Source organism: Panicum virgatum, chromosome 9N (genome assembly GCF_016808335.1).
Source record: "Panicum virgatum strain AP13 chromosome 9N, P.virgatum_v5, whole genome shotgun sequence".
NCBI lineage: Eukaryota > Viridiplantae > Streptophyta > Magnoliopsida > Poales > Poaceae > Panicum > Panicum virgatum.
In genome coordinates, this window is record NC_053153.1 from 64254703 (window position 1) to 64281243 (window position 26541).

Consider the following 26541-nt stretch of genomic DNA (forward strand, 5'->3'; position numbering starts at 1 on the left):
TGCCTCGAATAGACAAAATAGTTGATGACGCTGCGAACAGTCAGATGATGTCACTTCTGGACTGCTTCTCCGGCTATCACCAGATTTGGATGAGAGCGGAGGATGAGGAAAAAACAAGTTTCATTACCCCCTTCGGCACTTACTGTTTCATAAGAATGCCCGAAGGTCTGAAAAATGCCGGACAATCATTCTCAAGAATGACCTCGAAGGTCCTAGAACTGCAATTAAGAAGAAACATCCTCGCATACGTTGATGATATCGTTGTCATCAGCGCAGCTCGACAAGATCACATATCAAATCTTGCAGAGACCTTCGCTAACCTTCGAAAGGCCAACCTAAGCCTTAATCCCGAGAAATGTGTGTTTGGAGTGCACAAAGGCAAGGTTTTAGGATGCCTGGTCTCCACCAAGGGCATTGAAGCTAATCCAGACAAGATTGCAGCTCTTCACAACATGCAAGAGCCACAGTCAGTAAAGGACGTCCAAAAACTTACAGGCAGAATTGCGGCACTAAACAGATTCATCCCGTGCTCAGCGGACCGAAGCTTACCATTCTTCAAAGTCCTCCGAAACTCTTAGATGTTCGAGTGGGGGGAACAGCAAAGAGAAGCTTTCAGCTCCCTTAAAGCATACCTTCGGAACATGACCAAGTTAACCTCACCAGAACCAAAGGAAGAACTCCTACTCTACACCTCCGCTTCTCCAAAAGCTGTCAGCGCAGCCCTCGTCGCCGAGAGGGAAATCGATGGCGCTCGCAAACAATGCCCTATGTACTTTGCATCAGAGGCACTGGCTGGCTCCAAGCTGCACTACTTAGAGCTCGAAAAAATTGCTTATGCTGTCATCATGGCCTCCCGTAAGCTTCGGCATTATTTCGAAGCTCATAAGATTATCGCTATCCCAGATCAACCACTACACGACTTATTTCACAATAGAGAAGCTTCGCACAGAATCTCGAAATGGGCATCAGAACTATCAGAACTGGTGGTAGACTTCGAAAAGAGAACGGCAATCAAGTCTCAGGTCTTGGCAGACTTCATTGTAGATTGGACATCACCCGAACCCCGAGAGGAAACACCTATCGAAACCTGGACAGTACACTGCGACGGAGCCTGGCAAAATGAGGGTGTCGGGATTGCAGCAATCCTCACTTCACCTTCGGGAGCAAAAATAAGATACGCGGCCTGTCTAAGCTTCGATCAGTCGACACCTTCGACAAACAACACCACCGAGTACGAAGCTCTTCTGCTTGGCCTTCGCAAAATGAAGGCACTAGGGCACCAGAATTGTGTCATCAAGACAGACTCGAAGGTCATCACTTATCACATTGAGAAAGAGTCCGAAGCCAGAAAACCTAAACTCATCCAGTATTTGGAAACAGTGAGATCAATGGAAAAACACTTCAAGGGCTTCACAATTGTGCACATCCCTCGTGCCCAAAACGATGAAGCTGACAGGCTAGCCAAAGCAGTGGCTAGAAAGCAACAACTCCCTCCAGATGTTTTCTTCGAGGAAATCTACACACCTTCGGCCAAACAGAAGAGGGAAAGTAGAATCAATGCAATCTTCAGCGAAGATTGGAGGGCGCCAATAATGGCGTACCTTCGGGGGGACTATGAGCCCACCGATGAAGCAGAGGAAAAAAGGCTCTCTCAAAGAGCAAGGGGCTACATCATATCACAAGGCGAGCTATACAAGTCGGGGGTAGTAACCCCCTGGCTAAAATGCATCACAGTGGCCCAAGGCATCGAGCTCCTGAGAGAAATACACGCGGGAACTTGCGGGTCACACATAGGCATCAGACCTCTTGTGGCAAAGGCATTCAGGCAGGGTTTCTTCTGGCCCTCTGCACTAAAAAACGCCGGAAAAATTGTCAAGACCTGCGAAGCTTGTCAGAAACTTGGCCCTAAATCAAACAGTCCTTCGGAGCCCCTACAACTGATACCTCCTGCCTGGCCACTCCAGCGCTGGGGAATGGACCTTGTAGGCCCTCTACCAACAGCCCAGGGAAACTACAAATTTGCAGTTGTAGCTGTTGAGTACTTCACCAAATTGGTCGAAGCCAAACCCCTAGTGAACATCACCTCCGAAGCCGTCAGAAAGTTCTTCTGGCAAAACATCATTTGCAGATTCGGTGTACCGAAGGAATTGACCGTAGATAATGGCAAGCAATTCGACTCTCAAGCCTTCAAAGATTTCTGCAGAACCATCGGGACCAAGCTAATGTTTGCTTCGGTCTATCACCCTCAGTCCAACGGCGCCGTCGAGCGCGCCAATGGCATCATCTTCACAGGCATCAAGAAATGCCTATTTGACCAAAAGAAAGGAAAATGGGTGGATGAGCTCCCGAAGGTCATTTGGTCTCACAACACCTCCGAGACAAGATCCACCAAATTTACACCATTCAGATTATTGTACGGCGCAGAAGCCATGAGCCCAGAAGAACTCAAGAACAAAAGCTTAAGGGCAACCTCTGCTCCCGAAGGCGACGAACCTTCGGCTGACTCGGATCTCATAGAACTCGACATCTTGCAAGCAGCTAACAACTTAACCAAATACCAAAAAGAAACTACCAAGTGGAGGGACAAAAAAACCGTCAAGAGGAACATCTCTGTAGGAGACTGGGTCCTCAAACGCAAACCAAATGCAGAAAACACTGGAAAGCTGGAGCCAAAATGGGAAGGCCCATACCTCGTCGTCTCAAGCAAAAGACCGGGTTCATACCACCTAGCCGACCCCGAAGGCAACGAGCTGTCACATTCGTGGAATGCAGACAGTCTCAAAAAATACTACCTCTAGGAAAACTGTAAAAAGAGTCGGACTGCGAGAGTATAAGCAGGTCCAGACTCGTTAGAATTTTTTTTGTATTTCTTTTCATGTTTCTTTCAACCTTCGGGCCGTACTCTTTTCCTCACAGGGAAACTCCTTCTCGGAGGTGAGGTTTTTAATGAGGCGGACCCTTGTAAATTTCATCATATGAATGAAACATTTTCCCCCAAAATCCCGAGGCTCCCGATAGTCGAAGCAACATTCAAGTTGCGAACTTCGACGATCGCTCGAATCGAATCCGAAACATTTTTAAGTCAGCAAGGCTCGCTTCAATCTCGAGCCTAGCATACTTATCTAGGGCAAAGTTACGACCCCCGCCCAAAAAGCAAAAACAGTGCAATAAGCACCAAAAGGCAAGGGGCTAATGGCTCAAAGCCGAAGCCAAAACACCTTCGCCCCAAAAAAATAAAAAGAGTGCAATAAGCACCAAAAGGCAAGGGGCTAACGGCTCAAAGCCGAAGCCAAAACACCTTCGCCCCAAAAAACAAAAAGACTGCAATAAGCACCAAAAGGCAAGAGGCTAACAGCTCAAAGCCGAAGCCAAAACACCTTCGCCCCAAAAAACAAAAAGAGTGCAATAAGCACCAAAAGGCAAGGGGCTAACGGCTCAAAGCCGAAGCCAAAACACCTTCGCCCAAAAAGCAAAAGAGTGCAATAAGCACTAAAAGGCAAGGGGCTAACGGCTCAAAGCCGAAGCCAAAACACCCTCGCCCAAAAAACAAAAAGAGCGCAATAAGCACTAAAAGGCAAAGGGCTAACGGCTCAAAACCGAAGCCAAAACACCTTCGCCCAAAAAGCAAAAACAGTGCAATAAGCACTAAACGGCAAGAGGCTAATGGCTCAAAGCCGAAGCCAAAACACCTCCGCATAAAGCAAAACAATTCCCCACCAAACCTTCGCATGCTTCAAGCAGCACGTGCAAGGTGGGGGGAGACGTTTTTTCTTTCCCCATAAGCGAAACCGCCCATGCTTATCAAAGCGTGAGGCTATCTAGCCAAAGCAAAACAACTATCCACCAAACCTTCGCATGCTTCAAGTAACATGTGCAAGGTGGGGGGGAGACGTTTTCCTCTAAACAAAATATGCACACGCTACCCGAAGCATGAGGCTATTTAAAAAAAATCGCGCGCTCTAAGCGATGAGTGCGAGGTGGGGGGAGACATTTTTCTTAAAACAAGGTTCGCCCGCATCACTTAGAACACATTGGCAAAAATTACAAGATCAACACCCTCGTATAATACCTGCAAGGTTACTGACAAACAGTTCTTTACAAGGTTCTTTACAAGCTCAAGCAGAACCTTCGCACATGGTTCAATCACAGCAATTAAGAACAGTATCGCGAACATTACAACATTTCACGACAGGCAAAAACACAGATTGTTATCGAAGTTTAGATGCTTCTAGCACCACTAGCATTCAAAAACTCGGCAACACTCGCACCAGGGTTCTCGAAGCTAAACCGTTCCCAATCTGTCCACAGCGCAGCAATCCCATCGCGCCCAACCCGAAGCGGCGCCACAAAAATTGTTTCACCTGCCGGCACGATAGCCTGGCCAGGGTAGGAATATGTACATCAGAGTTAAGTTCACCAAAGCATCAAGTTCATCACTCAAAGGCCACGTTCCTAAACCTGCGGGTTTTCGTCATTCTCCTGCTGATTCTCCTCTTCGTGAAGGATTACTTCTTCTTCATCATCTTTGCGCCCACCATGGCCCGAAGATCCCGCGATCTCCCCCGGCTCCAAACCTTCATGGACGACACCCTTCGAGGCTTCGCGGGCCCTCTTTGACTACAAAGATAAAAAGTCACAAACAACCAAAGAACGAAACAAATAAACAAGCAGTCCCTCATACCAACCTCCTCGAGTCGCTGGCGAGCGGCATCACGCAAAGTCTGACGACCAATTGTCAACCAGAACTTCTTCAAGAAAGACTTTTTTACTGCCTTTACTTTGCTCACACAAGATTCCAGCTCCGAAGCTTCGGGCAATTGATAATCAGGCTCAGCAACCTTGCTCAGGTCCTGGCAACCTTCGTGCTCGAGCAAAGCAAAAGCATTCTCACAGGAGACAACTACTGAGTTATCTGAAACATCAGTCAAGATACTTCCCAAAGCATCAAACTCCTGCAACAGCCAGTCCAAAAGCCCGCTCAGGCCAAGATCATCAGTTAGCACCAAGGGCTCAGGTTCTGAGCCGAAGGTTGCAAGAGCATCTTTGTAAGCTTCGAAGATCATCGAACTTTTCTCAGCAATTTCTTTAGTTGCATCTTCCAGCAACTGAGCATTCTCCTGGTCCTCTTTCTCCAGCCTCTCAATGGTCTTCTCCTTCTTGAGGCATTCGGCCGTCAGGTCCACAGCAACCTTCTCTGCATCTCTCAACTTGTTTACAGATTTCTCGACCTCCGACCTCAGACCTTCGATCACCGCATCTTTCTTATCCAGTTCCTTCTGCATCTCCTTTACAACAACATCATGACGACGAGCCCGCTCCTCTAGCTCCTCATTTTGCTTCTGGCGAGATTCATTGAGGGACTGAAGCAAGGACAACTCCTTCTTCAACCTTTCATTCTCCATAACGAGCTGAAGCCTCTCCGCGGAACCTTTGAGCATATTATCGGCATCCATCTTCGCTCACTTCAGAAGGGCTCCCCTGGCCAGAAAAGCTTTGATGTTCATGGCTTCAACCACCCGGCCAAGGTCCCCGGTCCCGTAACCTTCGAGTTCCTCTTTGAAACCTGCAAAAACCACATCCATCACAACTAAAACCCTTGAGCAATGCTCACCAATAAATCGAAAAACTAACCTTCCACGTCAAAAAACTCCTTCTCTAGGTCGCGACCTTCGGCGGACGACGAGGTCCCCCGCGAAGGTACGGCAACCGTCATTGGAATCGAATCAATCTCGCGGCTCAGCTCCGCCATCATCTCTGCGACTTCTACTTCACGAATCCAAGGAAGATAAGGATCAATATCCGGACCTTGAAAACTAAGGGGGCGGGGTAGAAGAATCACACCTTGCTCACCAAAACGACGATCCTCGCGACGTGCAGCGTCACCCGCAAAATCGGCAGGCACCCTGGTAGCAAGGGCACTCAGTTCACCTCCGTCAGCCCCGTCGACATTCGAAGCATGAGCATTCTCGTCTCCCACATCTCCCAAAGGCTCCGAAGCAACAACCTTCGGGGCATCATCTTCCTCGTGAACCGACTCCAGGATTTCTTTCTCAGGAGCAGCAGCCGGCTCAGCCTCGGGCCTTGGCATGGCCTCAATAGGGTCAACAGTCACAACCTCGTCTTCCTCAAGGTCAATCAAACTCACACTTCGAGCACTAGCTTTCTTCGAAGGATTCAATTTCACTACAACATCCCCGATGTTGTCCGGTACTGAAAGCAAGGACCCAAATTGGTCAAGGTAAAGCTCCATAGGCTCCCCTCGAAGAGGGGAGTTGCTTATTGTATCCTCTAGCTCTTGCAAAAAAGATGAGCTACACATCTCACTTCTAGAAATTCCACGAAGGTAACGAGAAAAGCAGTTACCTCTCTGCGACGAAACCCTTGGGGAAGGTCGTGGTGGCTTTGTCGCGCCAACCTTCGGGGCGGCCTTCGAGGTCCCAACCTCCGTCGAAGAAATCTTCCTCTTCTTGGCAGCAGGCTCCTCACTCGGCGCACTTCTTCCCCTTCTCTCTGGCTTCTTGGGCTCGATGCGATTTTTGTATCGAACTCCCATCACAACCAAAGAACGGTTGATGCGAACGTTCTCCAAATTACATACAGCGAGAGAATCATACTCCTTAGACAAGTATGGCCCCGCAATTTCCTTAGCCTTGCGCTCAACCTCCGCCACAATTGCGGCGTCGCTGCGACCAGGCGGCTTCATGAACTCCATCCTCGGGAACGGTAATGGTTCCCCCGAAGCTCGAACCCCAACCTTGGTAAAAGACTTAGACTCCCAACCAGCAGACAAGGGCCAGATTTTGGCACAAACGAACTCCTCGATCAAGTCCCTTCCGCAGATCGTCCCAGCAGCTGTAGTGAATGCGTTCAGGCATTCCTTGTACCCCTCCACCGACCTCCGAAAGTCAACTTTGCTCACCTGCTCAAGGTGGCCAATCTTCGAGGCCAAAGGATAGCTAACCTCCGACAGGTTCTCGCCCGAAGGAAATGCAACCTTCGCGTAGAACCAATATTGTGCCCAGTCGTCGTCCCACCGAATCTTCTGAGCCTTGTTGGTCCTTCACGGTACGAAGGTACAACACCCGCTCTGTGCACTGAAAGCGTCATCTTCATCTTCAAACCTAACCTTCCGCCCCTGTGGGTGGAGCTCATGCAGACGACAGAAAGCCTCCACAGAAATGGGCCCTCTGAAAGATTTCGCAGCCCAGTAGAACTTGGATAGCATAACAAAGGCGTTGGGCGTTAACTGGTGAATCTTAACCTTGAACCAAGAAAGAATCTCTGGAACCTTCGAGTCAACTGGGAACAGGAGCCCAGCAACAAAGAAATCACGAAACACCACACATTCCCCCTCCTGGGGATCGGGTGTCTCTTCCCCCTTAGGTGCGCGACCAACCCCAGAGGGGAAGTATCCTCGCTCAACATATGGGGTAACGAGCGAAGGTCCAAACCTCAAGGTAGGGGGAGGTTTCCCTTTCCCCATCAACTCAGATGGGTCAGCGCCAACCCCAGATAGTGATTCTTCCTCTTCCCCCCCAGAATGAACCTCTTCCTCTTCGTGCGAAGCTGCAGCTTCGGTGTGGTCTTTCGCAGTTTGCCTAACTCTGGCCATCCCTGCAGAAACGAGACACCTTCATAAAAAAAACTTACTTACAATCTATGCAAACGGTGCAGAAGACTCCTGCTCCAACGATCACAAATTCAAAAGCTGAAGCAAAGAGCTCGAAGCTTTCAGAAAACAAAAGCAGCAGAGCTTCGCTACCAGTGAGTGGGGTGAAAACGACACTACCCCCCACCTTATATAGTGAGGTAAAAGTAAACAGTACCACCAACGGTAAGTTCGAGAAGAATACCAAGAGTCATCCAATAAAAACTCGACACGTATTAAAAAATTACCTTCGGCTTGTCCCAACCTCCGACGGAGGGAGACGTTTTTCGTGGTCGCAGGTGATGAATGCTTCGAGGGATCGGCCCGTCGGAGTCGGCTCTCGCCCGCAAGGGGCTACTGTTGGGGATCACTACCGCGACAGACGAAGGTACCGCGAAGCAGTGACAAGCCAAAGGTGAACCGAAAAGCTCCAAGTAGTGCAGCACGCCGGAGATAGAGAGGCATGCCCAGAGGTTCGCCAAGCCCACCGAAGGTTCGGGGCACCCGAAGGTCTCAAGCACCAGGGGTCTGCCGAAGGTCCGAGGAAGCCCCCAGAGGTTCTGCGCTACGCCGAAGGTCAAATAGGACCTTCAGGGAAGCGTACCGATCACGAATCGGATAGAGTAGACAAATTGTACATTCCAACATGTAAAAAGACCTCCGGCCCAGAATATTCGAGGAATATTCTGGGTAGGTAGGGGTATTACCGTCACTATATAACAAAGGTTGGGGGTATAAATACCCCCTAACCAACATGTACTCGACACGTGTTATAACATAAAGGCAAGACACTGCTAGTTTGCAGTTTGGTTTACCTTCGTGTATGCACATTGTTTGGGCTACTAAGAGAACTCGATCCCAACATTCACCATCTATGAAATTAAGGTGTCGATTAAACTGATATCGTATTTTGTGGCGTCAAAGCAAAAAATATTGTGGACCAAACATATTTTTCTTTTACAAATCCATTCTTGTACCTCTCAGCCATGCGGATGCGCAGATTTGGTTGCGCACTTGCGCTCAGGGGTGTGAGTGATGCGTGCTTAAATTCAGATATTATAGCTTTGTACTCAAATGGTTAGTGCATAAGAAAATAAAAAAGCACATTACTCTTAATTGGCTCACTTTGCTCGTTGAAGCCCTTATGTTATGGTGGTGAGGTCCCACTGCAAAAATGGTTGTCAAAGTGAAATAAGAAACGGAAAGTAGAAAGGAAAATAAAATGAAAACTTTACCCGCGATATGGTCCTGGCGTGCTAGGTTCACTCAACACGTATAGCGTCGTAGGGCATGGGCATGTACAATACAGGGGCTGGGGCTCGTGCAGATGGATGCTTAAAGAGATAACATAAGCTACCTCAAGACGAAGCATCTAAGCTTCTAAAGAGACTAGGTGATCCCCGCGCGTTGCTGCGGGATTTAAGAGAATTTTTTAATAAATTTATGAGAGGATGTGTATTTTTTATAGTTGCGGGAAGGGAGCAGAGAAGTCAGACGATGAGTTGAAAAGCCATCAGTAGTGGTATTTGAGTTATGATCATTATGAATGATGCTAATGGAAGATTATGATCATTATGGTTAATGCTAGTGGAGGATGAGGGGATGATACATGGACAGATGGATTTTAGAGGACACTTATAATCTGACGGTAATGAAAATAGAAGTGATGTGGCTTAACGTAATCGCAGAGAAATAAGAGTAAATGACGCTTAATGGATTCCGTCTATATAAAATATATAGATTACCATGCAATTTTTTCCGCACTTGTTTGAAGCGCCGAACTCAACTCAGGGATTTGCTAGGCTGCAGCTTAAGCCCCGGCCGGCTGCTACTCAACAGTCATAGGTCCCGTTTAAATCATCTAGAATTATTAATTAAACTTTAGGTGGCTAAACTTTGATGGCTAATCTATTTTTATTTGGATCCGTAGACTGAACATTAGGTGGACATATTGAAATATAGAAATGTTCTTTTTACTCTTTTATTGTATTGTTTATGTGTCTTTTTTTCTGTACGTGTATAGTGAGAGGTAGTTTTGTCTTATTGTAGTTTGCGGGTCAGCTTAGTCGTTAGGCGGATTTTAAGAACTAATGGATTAAATTTTAGTTAAGATGGAACTAAACTTAATCTATATTTTAGTCCATCTGTTTCGATCATCTGATGTTGCATAGTTAGGCCGTGACACGGAAATGGATAACATCCGATCAGGTTGGCCCGTTTTACTTCTAATCCGGGTGTAATAAAAAATATCACAAAAAACATCTGAATCAACATGACGTGTCATCGTCCTTGGCGAACACTAATCGGCCAATTAATAGACATAAAGCTAAGCGTGCCCATACATTAGCCGTGAAATCAATAGTGGTGATGGTGACTAGAGCACAGCGCCCATGTACATCTACGTGTACCCAGCAGTCAGCATGGGAGGTAACATGGCATCTCCTATTCAAAATGGAAACAGGTTACTCGCGAAAAAATGGAAATAAGTTGACGACTTAGGAAACCAAATTCTAGAAAAGAATAAGTCGACAAATAAAAATAAACGAACGGCCTCATCGTGTGATAGATCGAAATACTTTTTTTATAAGAGACGAGGGAGATATACTTGCGTGGCACATGTTTAAAGTCAAATTGATTAAAAATAATTGGATTGCACAGAAATACTCCTAAAAAAAATTCTCATTTGTTGCATGATAGAGTAACCAATTATATTTTCTATCTAAAAATTTAAAAGAGAGAAACAACATTTAGTGTGTATATATAAAACAATCCTTAATTGAATCTGGAAGCATATTGTTCTCACGTGGATATTTATGGAATAGTTAGTCAACAAAGTAGCGAGGGACAGGGTGAGCCAGCGTTAATAGGAAGGAATGCCAAGCTGATTTGTTACCAATTGAAGTCTACATGAGTTTATTTGGAGCCAACCACATCCATCCATATAGTCAATATTTAATTCCATAAACATGGAGGAAGGGAAGGAACCAAATATTTAATTCCATAAACACAGAGGAAGGAAATGAACCAAATAGAGAGGAATCAGAGAGATTGAAGGCTCATGATTTGAAAAACAACAGACTCTGATTTAGGTCTTGTTTGGGAGGGCTCCGGCTCCTTGAAAAAATGATAGAGCTGGAGCAGGTGGAGCTGGGTTTTGTGGCTCCACCGGCTCCACCTCCTCGCAGACAAAGCTGCAGCTCCATCTTCTCACATGCTATAGTATGGAGCCGCTCCACTTTTGAAGTGTTTGGTAGGGCTCCAGCAGGAGCCACTGAAGAAGCTGGAGCCGAAGCCCTGCCAAACAAGCCCTTACTCCCTTCATAGGCTGACTGACTTGTCTCTGTCCTAACACTCGTACAATCTGGAATTATCAACATTAGGCCAGTCTCAGTGGGAGTTTCATGGGCACAGTTTGTCAGACCCGGGGCAGCGGGACTGCTTATAGCCATAGAATATTCTAGAGTAAGGGATAGTTTATGGATGTACCTTATCTCTCTTGTAACTACCCGACTAGGCGTAGAACTAGCTGCAGTACAAAGGAAACTACCCGATTATGCTGTAGTAGGATTCCAACTGTGCTCGGCTAGGACTTTCCATGTAACCCTGTCCCCCTGGATATATAAGGGCGGGCAGGGACCCCCTCCAGACAATTATCTACACCTAAGGCAATACAAACCACACAGGACGTAGGGTATTACGCAAACTCGCGGCCCGAACCTGTCTAAATCTTTGTGTTCCTTGTACCATCGAGTTCGAGAGCAGTCGACCCCTACCTACAAACCTTACTGCTAAGGGTATCCCTGAGCAGTCTTGGCGGTAAACACCGACAGCTTGCGCGCCAGGTAGGGGAGTCGGCGAGTTCAACAACGAATTCGATGGCCGGATCAAGCGATGCCAACAACGTGCCAAAGGGCACAACCCTTGCTTTCGGTTCCTGGGCATGCACGGCTGACGGAATGGGAGGCTTATCTAGCCACCTTGTCACGTCCGACTCCCCTAAACCGAAAACCAGCTCCCAACTCGCCGATGTTCGCAATTCTGCAGACCTCGGCGAAAAGAAAGTTCTAGACGAACTCAACTCGGATAAACCAGAAAACGTGCCAATTCAAAACCAAGCTCCTAGCTTGGAAGAGTTTGGCACAAACTCTGACTCCGAAAAGCCTCACTTTTCCGAAACCCTCGGAAAATACGTGGCTCATCTCAAAACGAGCAAACGCCCGAGGGTCAAGAACTCGAAACTACTCGCTGGAGTAGATCGAGTCTCTCGATCAATCGAGGGTTGCATCAAACTTGCAGAAACAGGACTCGGCTCATCTTCGCACAACCCTGAAGCATCAAAACCAGCACAAAAAAAATTGGGTGATTTGCTCTCAGGGATTGATCGAGTTGATTCCAAACTCGCTGACTGCACTAAGATGGCTGAAGCTACTCTACAGAATAAGGAGCAGAAACCGGGAGGAGGAATATGTGGGGGAGCTGGTGAGACAAACCCCCGGCTTGTTCGGTTGGGACCGTCTACCTCCAGAATACCCCAGAACCCTTCACCGAAACCTGTTCAAACAAGGACTCCAACACTAGCCGAGTCCAAGTTCGATCAGGACATTGATCGATTCATGAACGCCCTCGACAACTTTGAACCATTCGACGATCTCGAAGATTGGTCAGACAACGTCGATCTGTTCATGGAAGCAATAGCCTATCCAACAGAACGTGCTGACGTTCTTTGGAAATTGGCTAAAGGGAAAGCCAAGGTTCAAGAACTAGCAAGTCAGTTTATGACAAACCCTGGATCAAGGAACCTGAAGGGCTTACTCCTGCCCAATCATGGTTGCATGGATGAACGAGAACGCTCTTCGTGTTGAGATGGGCTTCCCACTTCTCGCGCACCCAAAAGCACACATACTCTAAAATCGGTGGGTTTACTGATTCGGAATCCGAGTACTCATCCAGCTCGGAGGACCACCTGGATGACCTAATCCAGTACAGCAAACAAGTCGAGTCCAACTCGGCTAACTACCATAAGTCCGACCAGGACTCTTTACCAAACCTGGTTATATATGCGATGCCACAAGGATGGACGGTACACCTCAGAAAAAATGCAAGATCCTCAGCCAACGGATCTGTCATATACACAGAGTACTCCCGTAGACCCGTCCTCAAGCAAGCAAGCCAAGGAAGTTCAAGACCTCTGTCGGGAAATCCTCATGGTCCGCATCTCTGAAGAACCGGAGGGTGACGCCACAGAGCGCCTCAATCTTGAGGATTACAACTCTGAAGATTTTGACGAGTACCTTTCCGACAACATGGAAACTACTCCCCCTGGGACTCCTGAACCTCAAGTCGCTGCCAAGGAGGCACTACCCGCTCCACCTCCTCCTCCGGCGGTGACCGTCACCGTCCAGCTAGACGAGCAGCAGCCGGCAGATGACCTCTATGAGCATCGTCGTCAACTCAATCAGAAAAGGGCGTTCAGACGACAACGCCTCGCCAACAGCCTGAGAACTAGGTAACTGTGCCAGATGTGTTTCATGGTGATGAAACTCTCCTCATATCCCATGAAACCCCATCCTTCTCTCTCCTTCTCTTTTCTTGTCGTGTCAGCAAAAGTGAAGGTATTTAATGTCATGAAACCCTCCATGAAACTCCCATTGAGACTGGCCTTAGCACATCGGCTGCAATATTTTCCATGGTGGAAAAAAGGAGGATCCAAATTGATGGGTAAAATAACTAAATAAATATTATTTCCCAATATATTTTGTATATACCCAACAATCATGATCAAAATGACACGAGGGGATTAGAATAGATGACTGCTGCTGATTGCCGACCGCTAGGATAACGGGCGCTAGTTCCGACGACCACTTAATGTGCAACGGGGAATGCCGCCAGTGACGACCAAGGAAACACGAATGATGTGAGACACCGATGACCTAAGGTATGATTTTCAAAACTCTGATGAACAACACCTCCTTGCTAACTAACAAAATAAAACTGCTATCACAACAAATATTGCAACATGGGCAGGAGACATACCTTGGTGTTGGATGCGATGTCCCGTTGCTTGTTGGTGTAAGATACCCTTCATGGTGAACCGATATCACAACAGCCCTGTTCATGGAGGGTGAAGCCTCGAAGGGAAAATGACAACCGGAACAAAGGCACGAAAATCAAAGCATGATCAATAACTCTCAGTATTCAATGTCCCATCACAGGCAGTTACATGTGTATTTATAGCCGGTGGCTCAACTACCCGTCGGCGTGAATTCTCCGTAATGCCCCCTAACGGCTACATTTCTGGAATATATCGTGGGCACTAAAGTAACATTACACAAAAGACACCGATAGTGGGTTACAGCTGGACTGGCAAGTGGGCCTTTCCGCGGGTTCCTCCGTCCCTCACCCTTCGGGCTGGGCCTCCTCAGACGCACGCCTTCGTCCGCGGTCCTTCGCCGTCCGATCTTCGTCTGTCTTGCCTTGGGATGAGTCCTGCTGTTCGCGTCTTCGGTGCTTCGCTTGTGGGCTTCGCTCACTTGCTTCGCCGGGCTTCGCTCACGTGCTTCGCCGGGCTTCGCTCCCTTGCTTTGCGGGGCTTCGCTCGCTTGCTTCGCACGATTGCCCTTATCTAAGGATCTGGACTCTTCGCGCACCACACCTTCGCTTGCCACCCGAAGGTGGCTCCCCCAACATTGCTCTTGTGGCATCAGATGTTTGGCGTAGGTTAAGCCTCTTCCGATCGGTGGAAAAATTCTGCCTTGTAAGAAGAAATCATATGGTTGCATCTCCTTGACGTGGCAACGGTAGGGTGAATGATTAACCGTAGAGGTGTACGACTTTATAGATGCGGTAATGGAAAGAAAGGATACATCATGCTTTTAGAAAGATTTCCTGCGGCAATCAAGGCACCCCTAATTAGCCGTTGGATTGATTGATAGAATATCTTGATTTATTTAGTATGGAAATAATTTATAATAATTAATTTATACCCTCCATTTATCATTGTGCATCTGAGCCCACCGGGTGGATACGTAGAAGGTTTTGGTGAAAAACATTTTAGCTTTTGGGTGGAAATATGTTTTTTCCTTGGATCTCCACCCCCCTTCAAATCTTTAGATCTAGCAAGTGGATCTAATCTTAATGAGAAGCATCAAGTGCTTGATTGGTTAGTTACCAAAATATGGGTGTACCAAAATGTAAGTATACTAATCCTTTTTACCAAAATGTTGCAAGTTTAGAAGGTGAACTACTTTTTAGATTCCAACCAAAATGGAGTAAGTGCTAAATGTGTTTTTGGTATGTCTACATATTTTATATGGTAAATTTTAGTAGACAACCAATCAGACGCTAAAGTCTCAGACAGGACGGTGAAATGAAATAAGTTCGAGCCCAGTTCTCTCCGAAAACTCCACCAGAAACAAGTCGGTTCGCGCCGTGCCACGCGATAATGAGCTCTCCGGTTGGGTCTGGGCATTATCGCACGAGGAGAGGAGGCGCCGCGCCCCTCCTATCGACTGGACAGCACAGTCTCACCTGTCGCGGCGCCACCGTGCGATTGGTGGTCGCGGCGGCCGCCTTATTATTATATTCCGCCTCGGCCCCCCGGCTAATTGCCATACTAATCCAACGAATCCTTCGGTTTTGTATTCTTCTCCGCTTCCTTTCGTCTTCCTCCTCGCCTTTCTCTCTCTCTCTCTCTCTCTCTCTCTCTCTCCTCGCGTTGCCCCCCGCCCCCCTCGCGTGTTCTCGCGTCGCCGTCGGAGATGGTGGAGACGAGGCGGAGCGCCGCGGCGAAGCGCCCCGCGGTCGCGGCGGCGGCCGAGGAGGAGGAGGAGAAGGGCGCGGCGGCGTCGCCGGCGGAGGGCGCGGGAGCGGGGGATGGGGTCGCGTCGTCGTCGCAGACCCCGAAGCGAGCCAAGGTCCGGATCTCCCCCGCCCCCACGTGCATGCGGCCGCTTTGGGTCTCGGGGTTCTGGCCTCCGGTATTGATCTGGTTGGTTCTCGTTGTTGTGTGTGGCCGCTTCGGTGGCGGTAGGTTGCGGGCGCGGAGGCGGATATCGCGAAGCCGTCGGCGGCCGAGGCCGGGGCGGCCGCGGCCGGCGCCGTGGCGGGGCCGCTGCCGGACACGGCTGGGCTGCAGGCGCTGACCGGCGCCATGGACAAGCTGGAGGCCCTCCTGAGGTCCAGGGAGGCGCAGTCCAACTCGGCCGGTACGAGCCTTCTCCCTCCGATGTGCGCAGCACAGGTCCTGGTTGGGGCCCTGGGGTATGACGAGTTTCCCTGTTGCTGCAGGGCATAAACGGGGTGCCAATGACAAGGATTTATCGGCGAAGATAAAGAAAGCCAAAGAATTGAAGGATTTGTCGGAGAAGATGGCGGGGATGCTGAATAAGCGCCAGGTTGTGGCCACCAGCAGGCGGCAGGAGCCCTGGTGCAGGCTGATTTCCCAATATGCCTCGGTACTCCTTTTCCCATGTTCTTTCACTTTTCTTTCGATCAGTACAGATCAGACCTTAGCTGCCAATTATTCAGTGTAACTACTAAAAAATCTCATCTTCTAACTCAGAATATGTGACCTAGAACTATACTAACCTACTACGCTATTATGTTGCTGTTCCCAAGTCTTCCAATCTTAAACTAGAAAGCATCCTCAAACTCAGATTCATTTGCAATGTATGCTTTTGTCTAACAGACCTAATCGCGGAAAAGTAATTTCATATGTAAATCATCTTACAACCAATGTTATTATGTTATAAAGCAAAGTCACCAGAGGGCTGACTTTCCAACTAGTAGACAGGCTAGTACTAATTTTAGTCATAGTTAAGCACACATATCTGTTGCACAGCATTGAATCCAGAGGATAACAACATGAGTAACTATTCAGTTTGTTAGTTACTTGTCTTGGGCCCAACATTTGGTTCTTGTATGGAAGCAACAACAGTCCACTTGTTCAAGGACTCACGATTAGTCGCATCGCCCTAGTTAATAATTTGGTCACTCGGGTCAGTTAAATGATCAACATTTACTTCTTGTATGGAAGCAACAACAAGCCACTTGTTCCTAACAGAATGAAATACGCCTTGTAAAAAAACCTGGTGGAAATTATATTCTGGCCATTGAATGACCCTTGATCATTTAACAAGTCACATAGCAATTCAAATCTCAAGCCGTATGTCATAAGAAACTGTTTGCGTTTTGTGTTCGTTTTTTCTTTATTTGCTAGGTTATATGTGATGTGATGGTTGGCTAGATTATTTGGGAAATTTTAACGTTCCATTGTTTGTGCTTGTGTGTGTATGCTGTTGTATATACATGTTTAAGCTTGTCCTTCAGTGAGATAACTAACTCTGTTATTGCTCTTAGGTGCAGCTAAAATGATTGAAATGTTTCATCAGACTGATGTCTCTTTGTTTAATTTATTGGTTTTGCCGCAGCACCCTACCCTTCCAATTTATGGATCACATTTCACTATTGGTCATGGAGCGCATCATGATTTGAGACTGGGCGAGTCATCCACTGCCTCACCTGTTTGTAGACTGAAGCAGGCTAAGGTATTGTGAAGGTTTTTGTCCTTCCCTCCATTTGTACTCATTATATTGTTTCCATTCTAACATATTGTATTAGCGAGGTGCACTCCTTGAAATCTTTGACTCCAAAGTTGTTCGTGTAAATGGGAAATCTTTGGACAAGGTTGCCAAAGTTACTTTGAATGGGGGAGATGAAATTATCTTTCGTTCACCCGTGAGGCATGCTTATGTATCCTTTTCTATTGCGTACTGCTTTATCTAACAAATAAGTTATGTTTGCAGCTAACCACAGATGAAGAAGCATGGTTTATATCAGATTTGTTCGTAATAGATATAATGTATAAATAATGGTTAGACATGTAAACATTTGACATTGAAGGTCCTTAATGTGATGGTAGATATTTGAGCAACTTCAGCAGGAGAAATCGAGTGCTTCAACATTATCCTCTACTTGCAGTAGCATCCAGCAGGGGCAACATTCACACTTCAAAGATGTCCAGGATCATTTAGCATCTAAAGGTCGCAAAGTCTCAACCTTTTACTTTGGAAAAGGCCGGTCTTCATTGATTCCTAGTGGTGAGACCAATTTATATTTATCATCTTTGCGTCTTTTTAAACTTTTACTTGCTAGCCTTTATATCTGTCAATCTTCTTTTTAAACTTCTACTTGCTAGCCCTGACCTATTAAGATCACAACTGTTTAGATGATTACATATACAGGCTGGTCCAAGCATAGTGCCGTTTTCTCTCATTGTTCTCCTTTCATGCTTACCGAAGAGTATTTTTTGTACGTATTTGATTAACATTTCATATTTAAACACTATTGCAGGATCATCAACAGACCCAGTTCTACTTAATTTATGTAAAACAATGGATGAGCAGAGCCAGTTGAACTCTGAAGATAATATATCTTTTGGTCGGTCGCAACTACTGAAGGAGGATCTGGTAAATGCAATGGTTGATCCGAGTAACATCTCTGAGTCATTTGATAATTGCCCCTATTATCTAAGGTAAGCATGCATTCAGCAATCTCATAGTCTCATGTGAGTGTTTTTGATTTGTTGTAACTGGTTTGGCTAAGAGATGTGATACTAGTCTTCCCTGCATAGGGGCATTGAGTTGGTGAATAATGTGTCATGTGCGCACCATAATTTGCACTCTTGACAAGATGGTTGGTCATTCAGCACTTATGTTTTAATCTTGCATAGTTTTTATCGTTTCTTCTTGGAAGTCATAAGCCTCTACCTGAAAATTGCACAGCCAATATATTCTGAACAATCTTTGTGATGATGTTCTGTTTGGGAGTACAAGTGCAACTTGAAGATCTTAGTTCTTTTTTGTTTGAGTTGCCTTTTCTCTTTAGGAAATGACTATTATTCATGCTATTGTCTTCTGAACAAAAAATCGTACACTCAACTCATGGCTCCGTTCTATTTCACACTATTGGCTTCCCCAATCCTGTATTTCATTTGTAGAAAATATTTTGTGGACAGTTATTTTATTGTGAACTGAGCTTATTCCAATTCCTTTATGCATCTGAAATTTGTAAGTGTAATGCTCAAAATTATAGTCGTACTTAATATCACTGTGTAACTGCTGGTCATGGCAGCAGACGAGTAGTAGTTTACTGTCTATTGTCTGATTTACTTTTGATTTAGGATACTGACATTATTCTAGATATTACTAAACTATATGTAATTAAAATAAAAATAATCAAAATCACAATGATATGTAAGTTTGCTTTTGATGATAAATCTACAATATTGTCCTCATGTGATATGTCTAAATACTGTGATATTAGAACTTTACTGTTTACACTCTAGGACTAACCTTTTTCCAGTCTTTCAGTTTGATGGGTGATTCTCCACTTGTTAAGAATTGTTTTCTAATAACCTTTTGTCCTCACAGCGAGCATAGCAAATGTGCTCTCCTGTCATCAGCATATTTACATTTAGAATGCAAGAACTACTTCAAGTTTACAAAAGATATATCTTCTCTTAGTCAACGAGTGCTGCTATCTGGCCCAGCAGGTATTTGCGTGTAAACACTGTATGCTATTGCAACTTTAAAACCCACAATTATTATGGCTATTTTTTATTGAGTGTGGTTTATGTTTCTATAGGAACTGAGATCTATCAAGAATATCTGGTGAAAGCACTTGCAAAGTATTTTGGTGCTAGGTTGCTCACGGTGGATTCTTCCATGCTGTTTGGTGTAAGACCCTGAACAACCACCTCCGTTTTTTCTCTCTATTTTCCACTTCTTATGACAAAAACTAATATGTTTCCCAAGGTTTTAAACATCACACCGCTGCTGTATTTTCTGTATTTGACCACTCTATCTATACATCAGTCTTTCTCATCTTCATCTATTTCATTTTTAAAATAAAAAACTTGTTTTGAATGTGCACTCTAAGAGGACTTTGGATATTTACTTGTATTTGGTACTCATTTATATTTTGTTGTTCAGGGGCAGGCTTCCAAGGAATCAGAGTCATACAAAAAAGGCAAGAACATTGATATTATGCGACTTTAAAGGCTGATCTGAAATTTAAGTTTCTCCAGTTAGAATTTCAGCAATGTTCTTTTAGTTTTAAAATGCATTTTATCCACAACACTGACCAGTGTACCAGTGGCAATGCAGAAAACAGCTGATTGAATTTATATGTTTGTCCACAAACTAGCGTAGTAGATGCAGTGATAAGGTTTTAATTTTTGCTATGGTGTTGTTCTTGTCATTATTTTCTTTCAGGTGATAGAGTGAGATACATTGGTTCGTTACAGTCAGCAGGCATTATTCTTGATGGACAGAGGTACAACTCGCTGCCTACGATTGATTCTATATGTGCTTATCACAGTGTTAATAAGCCATTTATTTTAAATGAAATTGCCTGAATTTAAATGTTATTGCCATGTAGAAGAAAAAGGGGTTATCGTTTTATCTGATTTAGTTGTCTGACATATGACTTTTGAGACTTATAATTTGTGTGTTCGCCAAAGATATGAGTCATTTTGTTGCTGAAATCAAATAAACTTTCTTATTGTTCATCTTACAACTATTTTGATGTATTAATATCTGCTTCTGGGTTTTGTTAAATTGTTCAATCTGCAGCCCTCCAGATTTTGGTTCACAGGGTGAAATATGTCTTCCTTTTGAAGAAAATAGATTATCAAAGGTTGGTGTAAGGTTTGATAAACAAATTCAAGGAGGTAATGATCTTGGAGGCAATTGTGAAGTTGATCATGGTTTATTTTGTCCAGGTTAGTACTTTGCTGATATCGTGAATAAATGATGTTATGAAAATAAACTGCATGTTTATTATTTATGCAGCTATGCCCAATTGTTTCATGGTTATTGCCACACTTCAATTGTTAAGATAATGTTCCTACCTGTTGCTTTTCCAGTTGATTCGTTATGCCCTGATAGTCCAGGATGGGAAGTTAGATCCAAACATCCATTTGACGTGATAGTTGAGGTATTTACCAGTTGTGTTCGTTTTTTTCCAGGGTTTGTTATATATTATGCTATTTTTGTTTTCCTTACACTTACTGTGTTTGCTGTACAGTTTATCTCTGAAGAAGTTCAGCATGGCCCTTTAATCCTTTTTCTGAAGGACACAGAGAAAATTTGTGGGAATAATGACTCCTACCATGGTCTGAAGGGCAAGCTTAAGCATTTTTCAGCCGGTGCTTTTATTATTGGATCTCAAATCCAGCCTGACAATCGTAAAGATAAGGTATGTTTTATAATTTAAACGATACTAGACTTGATGCTACATTAAGCCTGTCATGTTGTTTACTTAACGCTTGTACCTAACAAAGTGCAAGCTCCGTGTTGCAGGCAAATGCCAGTTCTCTTTTTCTTTCAAAGTTCCCGTACAGCCAGGCTATACTTGACCTTGCATTACAGGTAACTTTTAATTATACCAACTAACCCTCCATTCAAAACAGTTGGCATTCTGGACTTGGCATGGTTCTTGTCTTTTTAATCCAATCAAGTTGTGAGATTATATCCATTCAAAAGTAGTTGGTGTTCTGAACTGTGCATGGTTCTTGTATTTTTAATCCTGTACAGTCCATAATAAATTACAGAAGTTTTTTAAAAGAAAACTCCACATATTCCAAACTAAATATTTGAATAAAATGCCGGTAGTCAAAGTTCCAAAAGTTTGAACGGATTTGTTCATAACGTGAAACATTTTTTACTGGTGGTAGTATTTCATTAGTTATAAGGTTTCTGACGAACCATCTACTTCTACCAATTTAGTTACGATCTTATGCTTGCATATGGGTACTGTATGATCATTGACTAGTCTGGGTTACGTGTTAATGAATTATGCATGACAACTGTTGGTATACTAGTCTTACAATCTAAGTACTATTTTATACCATCAGATGTCAAAACTGCAACATTTTTTTTCATGTTGTACTCAAACAATCATTTTTCCACTCCCTACTTAGGGTTTATATTCTTATTTTTCAGTTGTCTTCTCTATCTTCCACTGTTTTTTACTGTTAAACTAGAGTTGCAGTATTGTTATTTTCACTAATCATATGTTGTCCACTTTACTGGTGCATTTTCTTGATACAACCTAATGTAAGGAAATGCAGGACATTGATGCGATAAATGATAAAAGTAAAGAAGCTTCAAAGGCATTGAAGCATCTAACCAAACTTTTCCCAAATAAAGTGACGCTCCAGGCACCACAAGTATGTTATTTGGAAGTACTTCCAAAAGGATGATTAATTTTAAGTATCTTCTGGCATTTATTGTGAATATATGTGGGACAAATGTTACAGGATGAAATGGAGCTTTCACAGTGGAACGAGATGTTAAACCGAGATATCGAAGTTCTTAAAGGAAATGCCAACATTTCAAAAATACGCTCTGTAAGTATTTGTGCTAAAACCAATTGCTTATTTAAACAATTTATGCATTATATATTTATCAACATTTATGAATTCGAGTAATTTGTGGTTTACATGGTTGTTCTAGGCAATGCGCAACACTTTCTTTCATGGGTTTGGACATAAATTTTATGTTATTATCTGTGTTTTATAATAAAATACAGTATATCTGTGAGCTACCGTCCGGTCACGAATACTTTACATATGGATATGATTCTGTCAATTTTTGAATCATAGGTGTAGATTTGTCTTGAAAAGTACTTTAACCACATCATCGATTTATTAGAAAAGTACTCCATAACCTCATTAATTTGTTAGATATATCCTAATAGAAAATAATGGTCAAAGTTGCACCTAACACACTACAAAAAATAAAAATGTAAAATATTGTTGATACGTGGGATTAGTCCAATGTGTTATATTTTTTCTTTGCCTATTTGTGTTGTACATGTGCAAGCTCTATTAACTCTATGAAGGACCAGAGGAATTTGACTTATTGATGGAATCCTTGACTGAGAAAGTTCCTATTTTGAAGTGCATATTTATAGATATGTAACAGAGCTTGACTCTAGTTACACCTTGGACTTGTTACTGCATTGCACTTGTCATATTATTATCTCAACTAATCCTTCTGCCATTGCTCTCAGTTTCTAACGAAGATTGGATTGGAATGCCCTGACCTTGAGGCGATATTGGTTAAGGATCGGATTCTTACAAATGAGTGTGAGTGCCATTTTATATTGATGAAATATATCAAATTTGCCCAATGTCATGATGGCCTCATTGTTATTTTTTAGGTATTGATAAAATAATTGGTTTCGCTTTGAGCCATCAACTTAAGAGCTGTACTATTCCAGACCCTTCAAGTAGTGTGCAGTTTACCCTATCCAGTGAAAGGTTTCAGATCTTATCCATTGCTTCAGCAGCTTGTCAATAAATTATTTCATCCGCGCAAAAATGTTTATTGTTTTATTATTTACATTGCAGTCTTAAATATGGAGTTGACATGTTGGAAAGTATCCAATCAGGATCAAAGAGCAGCTCTAAAAGGAAATCTCTCAAGGTTGCCACTCTTTTGATATATTACATCCAGCTCAATTTCTGTTGCAACTGTAACTGTAACCACCCAGCGAAAAAATATGAAACTATAAATTATTTCTGACCATGTTCTTTCAAAATTTACATTGCATACAGCTTACTATTCTTGCCTCGCATTCTCAGGATATTGCTACGGAAAACGAATTTGAAAAGAGGCTCCTTGCTGATGTTATCCCCCCACATGAAATTGGTGTTACCTTCGAGGACATTGGAGCTTTGGAGAGTGTCAAGGATACTCTGAAGGAGTTAGTGATGCTTCCATTGCAAAGACCTGAACTTTTCAACCGAGGACAACTTATGAAGGTAGATAGTTGGATACTACCTGTTATAATTAGCTGCGCTATTTGTGAGCAACATTTTTGAATGATTCTTTTTTCTGTAATGCTTCTATATATTGCACTACTTTTCCATCTTGTTCGCTTGAATCATACAATCCAATCGTTGCTTACAATTAACAAATGAGGCAAATTTGACCATGTCTCGCAACTGTTAACCCATTTGGGGTGGGACAGTTAAAACTGACACATCTTTAATCATCCTATGACCTTCATTTTAGCATGCATCAGATGAACCTCATAAATGCTGCACTGTACCAAGTTGGATTGAAAAAAAAGGAATAGCAAATGCTTTTTCTTTCATGTTACTTATTACCAGTTATTTTTCTGTTGGTTGTGGGGGAAGAATTTTTTTTAATGTTATGCCAGCAATGCTGGAACACTAAGCCAATAGGAAGCTGACTTTTTTTTTGGTTTGTATTCCACCAGCCATGTAAAGGAATTTTGCTATTCGGCCCTCCTGGTACGGGAAAGACGATGCTTGCTAAGGCTGTGGCAACTGAGGCTGGTGCTAACTTCATAAACATATCGATGTCGAGTATTTCTTCGAAGGTACTTATCATCAGATAGCCTGCTATGTTTTTTTGGGGGGAAATTTTGGGTATCTGCATTATTGCATCTAAATCACCAATTTTCCAGTGGCTTGGTGAAGGAGAAAAATTCGTGAAAGCTGTGTTTACATTGGCAAGTAAAATAGCTCCAAGTGTGATTTTTGTTGACGAGGTAAGAATGTTCTGTTAAACAACATTTTTGATTGATTTCTACATATGGGGGCACCCTCTCTGTAGTTCGCAACTTCAATGTCAATACTCATAGTGGTCCATGCTTTCCTGCTTATCTTCTGCCCTTTTTTTAGGTTGATGGCATGTTGGGAAGGCGTGAGAACCCCGGAGAGCATGAAGCCATGCGTAAGATGAAAAATGAGTTTATGGTGAACTGGGATGGTCTAAGAACAAAGGAGAAAGAACGTGTATTAGTACTTGCTGCAACTAACCGGCCATTTGATCTTGATGAGGCGGTTGTTAGGAGGCTTCCCAGGAGGTGATTACCAATTTTTTATAATCTAATAGAACATCTGTAAATAGTTTGTTAGCTGCAGTCTTATGGGTTAATTTTTTTCTAGGCTGATGGTGAATTTACCAGATGCATCAAATAGGAGAAAAATCCTTAGCGTGATACTAGCCAAGGAAGAATTGGCAGATGATGTTGATCTTGAAGTTATAGCTAACTTGACAGAAGGGTACTCGGGTAGTGATCTCAAGGTATGTTACTACAAATGTTACGGATTTCTTATCATACTTATTCTTAAAATCAAATATTCATTGCTGTCTGCAATTAATTTTCAGAATCTGTGTGTTACTGCTGCTCATCGTCCTATTAGAGAGATTCTTGAAAAGGAGAAGAAGGTTTGTTTTAACCACCTGCGTTTCTGTAGTTTTTTCCTATCTGTTGTGGTCTCTAGTCCTTCAGGTTCTTATATATCAAAAGTAATAAAATCAACATAACATTTGATACTGGTGGAGTGGTGGTGTCTGTTATAAACTGATGGATGGTTTGCTTAATATGAAATGAGTTCATGTGCATTGTCCACCTACAGGAGAGAGCAGCAGCAGAAGCAGCAAATAGGCCGGTGCCTCCATCGCACTCGAGCAATGATGTGCGTGCATTAAGAATAAGTGATTTCATACATGCGCATGAACAGGTATGTCCTCATTTTTTGTTGGTTCTTTATTTTGATACACTAGGATGTGCTTCTGTCACTAGTAATGCTTTATTTTCATAAAAATGCTGCTCCCTCTGTTCCAAAATGTAAGTCATTTAAGTTTTGTTTATAGTCAAACCACTCTAACTTTGACCAAATTTATAGAAAAATGCACCAGCATCTACAATTCAAATCAGTTTTGTTAAATCCTTGTTAGTGCATTTATTTGGTATTATAGATGTTTTAACATGCTTTTCTATAGTTTTGTTTAAAGTTAGAGAGATTTGACTTAGGACAAAACTAAAGCTGTTCAAAGCTGACTTAGTGCATTTCAATCTCTGCTCTCCTCTCAAAGCTGTTCCGATGGTTCATTGTGTCTAATAACATTGCTCACAACAAATGTGGTGTCTTTTTCCTGTAGGTCTGTGCAAGTGTCTCCTCAGATTCCATAAACATGAGCGAGCTTGTGCAATGGAATGATCTCTATGGGGACGGGGGATCAAGGAAAAAGACAACGCTAAGCTATTTTATGTAGCTGATGTTGTGCATATATCATGAGCCATGGTGCAAAGCACAAAGGCTGGAGGCTACATGTCGTGCAGGTTCAGCGCAGTTCGAAAACAGCAGTGAGAGAGCCATCCATATCCAGATAATAGAATCGATGGTTCAGGTGGAGCACAGTGGCGAAAGTACATATCTGGTTGCTGCCTTCACGCTGGCCATGCATCGTGGATTTAGACAGACCAGCTGGTCTGTGGTTAGTAGTAGCCCTGCTGCAGTTTTGACTGCAGCGGATCTCCATCAGAAAAAAAAAGAACTAAAAATAGATCGCATTTGTTGTACTGCCCCCTTGAAGCCTGGAGATGACCTAGGGTCTGGCTTGGCCTACCATTTTCCATCATTAAAAAAATCATTATTAGATTGTAAGGTATAGAGCCTATGTGTGCAAGTGTACAGTATGAGCACCAGGCCTATTAACTTATCGTTGCGGTCAGTGTCTAATTCAATTTATTAATCATAATTACTGTAGAATCGTTTTGTAAATGGATTTAGTATCACCTTTTTGAGGATTAGAGTGCTGTCGACCTACCAAAGACACTCTTAATCTATCGTAGTAAAATTGTTACTCCAGGTAGCATGGTCAACATGAATTGTGCTTTGTTCCTGGCAGCTTCTTCACTTATTTGCAAGTTCTGACCTTTCGTTCTGAATATCTTGGCATTATCCGGTCGGTCCAAGCTTTACGTTCGGACTAGGGAACGGACTACCGGATTTTGTATGGTGTTAAGACACTCTTAATCTATCGTAGTAAAATTGTTACTCCAGGTAG

At 43.7% G+C, this 26541-nt stretch overlaps 1 protein-coding gene across 1 annotated transcript; it reads left to right on the top strand.

Annotated features, from left to right (window-relative positions):
- Positions 1-15315: 15315 nt before the first annotated feature.
- LOC120687518 lies at positions 15316-26381 on the top strand. The gene is made up of 28 exons (XM_039969532.1): positions 15316-15561; positions 15678-15852; positions 15935-16101; positions 17077-17193; positions 17267-17398; positions 17568-17745; positions 17999-18179; positions 19078-19199; positions 19292-19383; positions 19639-19675; positions 19921-19981; positions 20281-20429; positions 20574-20644; positions 20735-20905; positions 21010-21078; positions 21780-21878; positions 21969-22058; positions 22724-22799; positions 22874-22973; positions 23064-23139; positions 23298-23477; positions 23939-24061; positions 24149-24232; positions 24366-24550; positions 24633-24771; positions 24856-24915; positions 25107-25211; positions 25633-26381. The coding sequence occupies exons 1-28, from the start codon at positions 15406-15408 to the stop codon at positions 25744-25746; spliced, it is 3309 nt and encodes a 1102-aa protein (XP_039825466.1). The 5' UTR covers positions 15316-15405; the 3' UTR covers positions 25747-26381.
- The last annotated feature ends 160 nt before the right edge of the window (positions 26382-26541 follow it).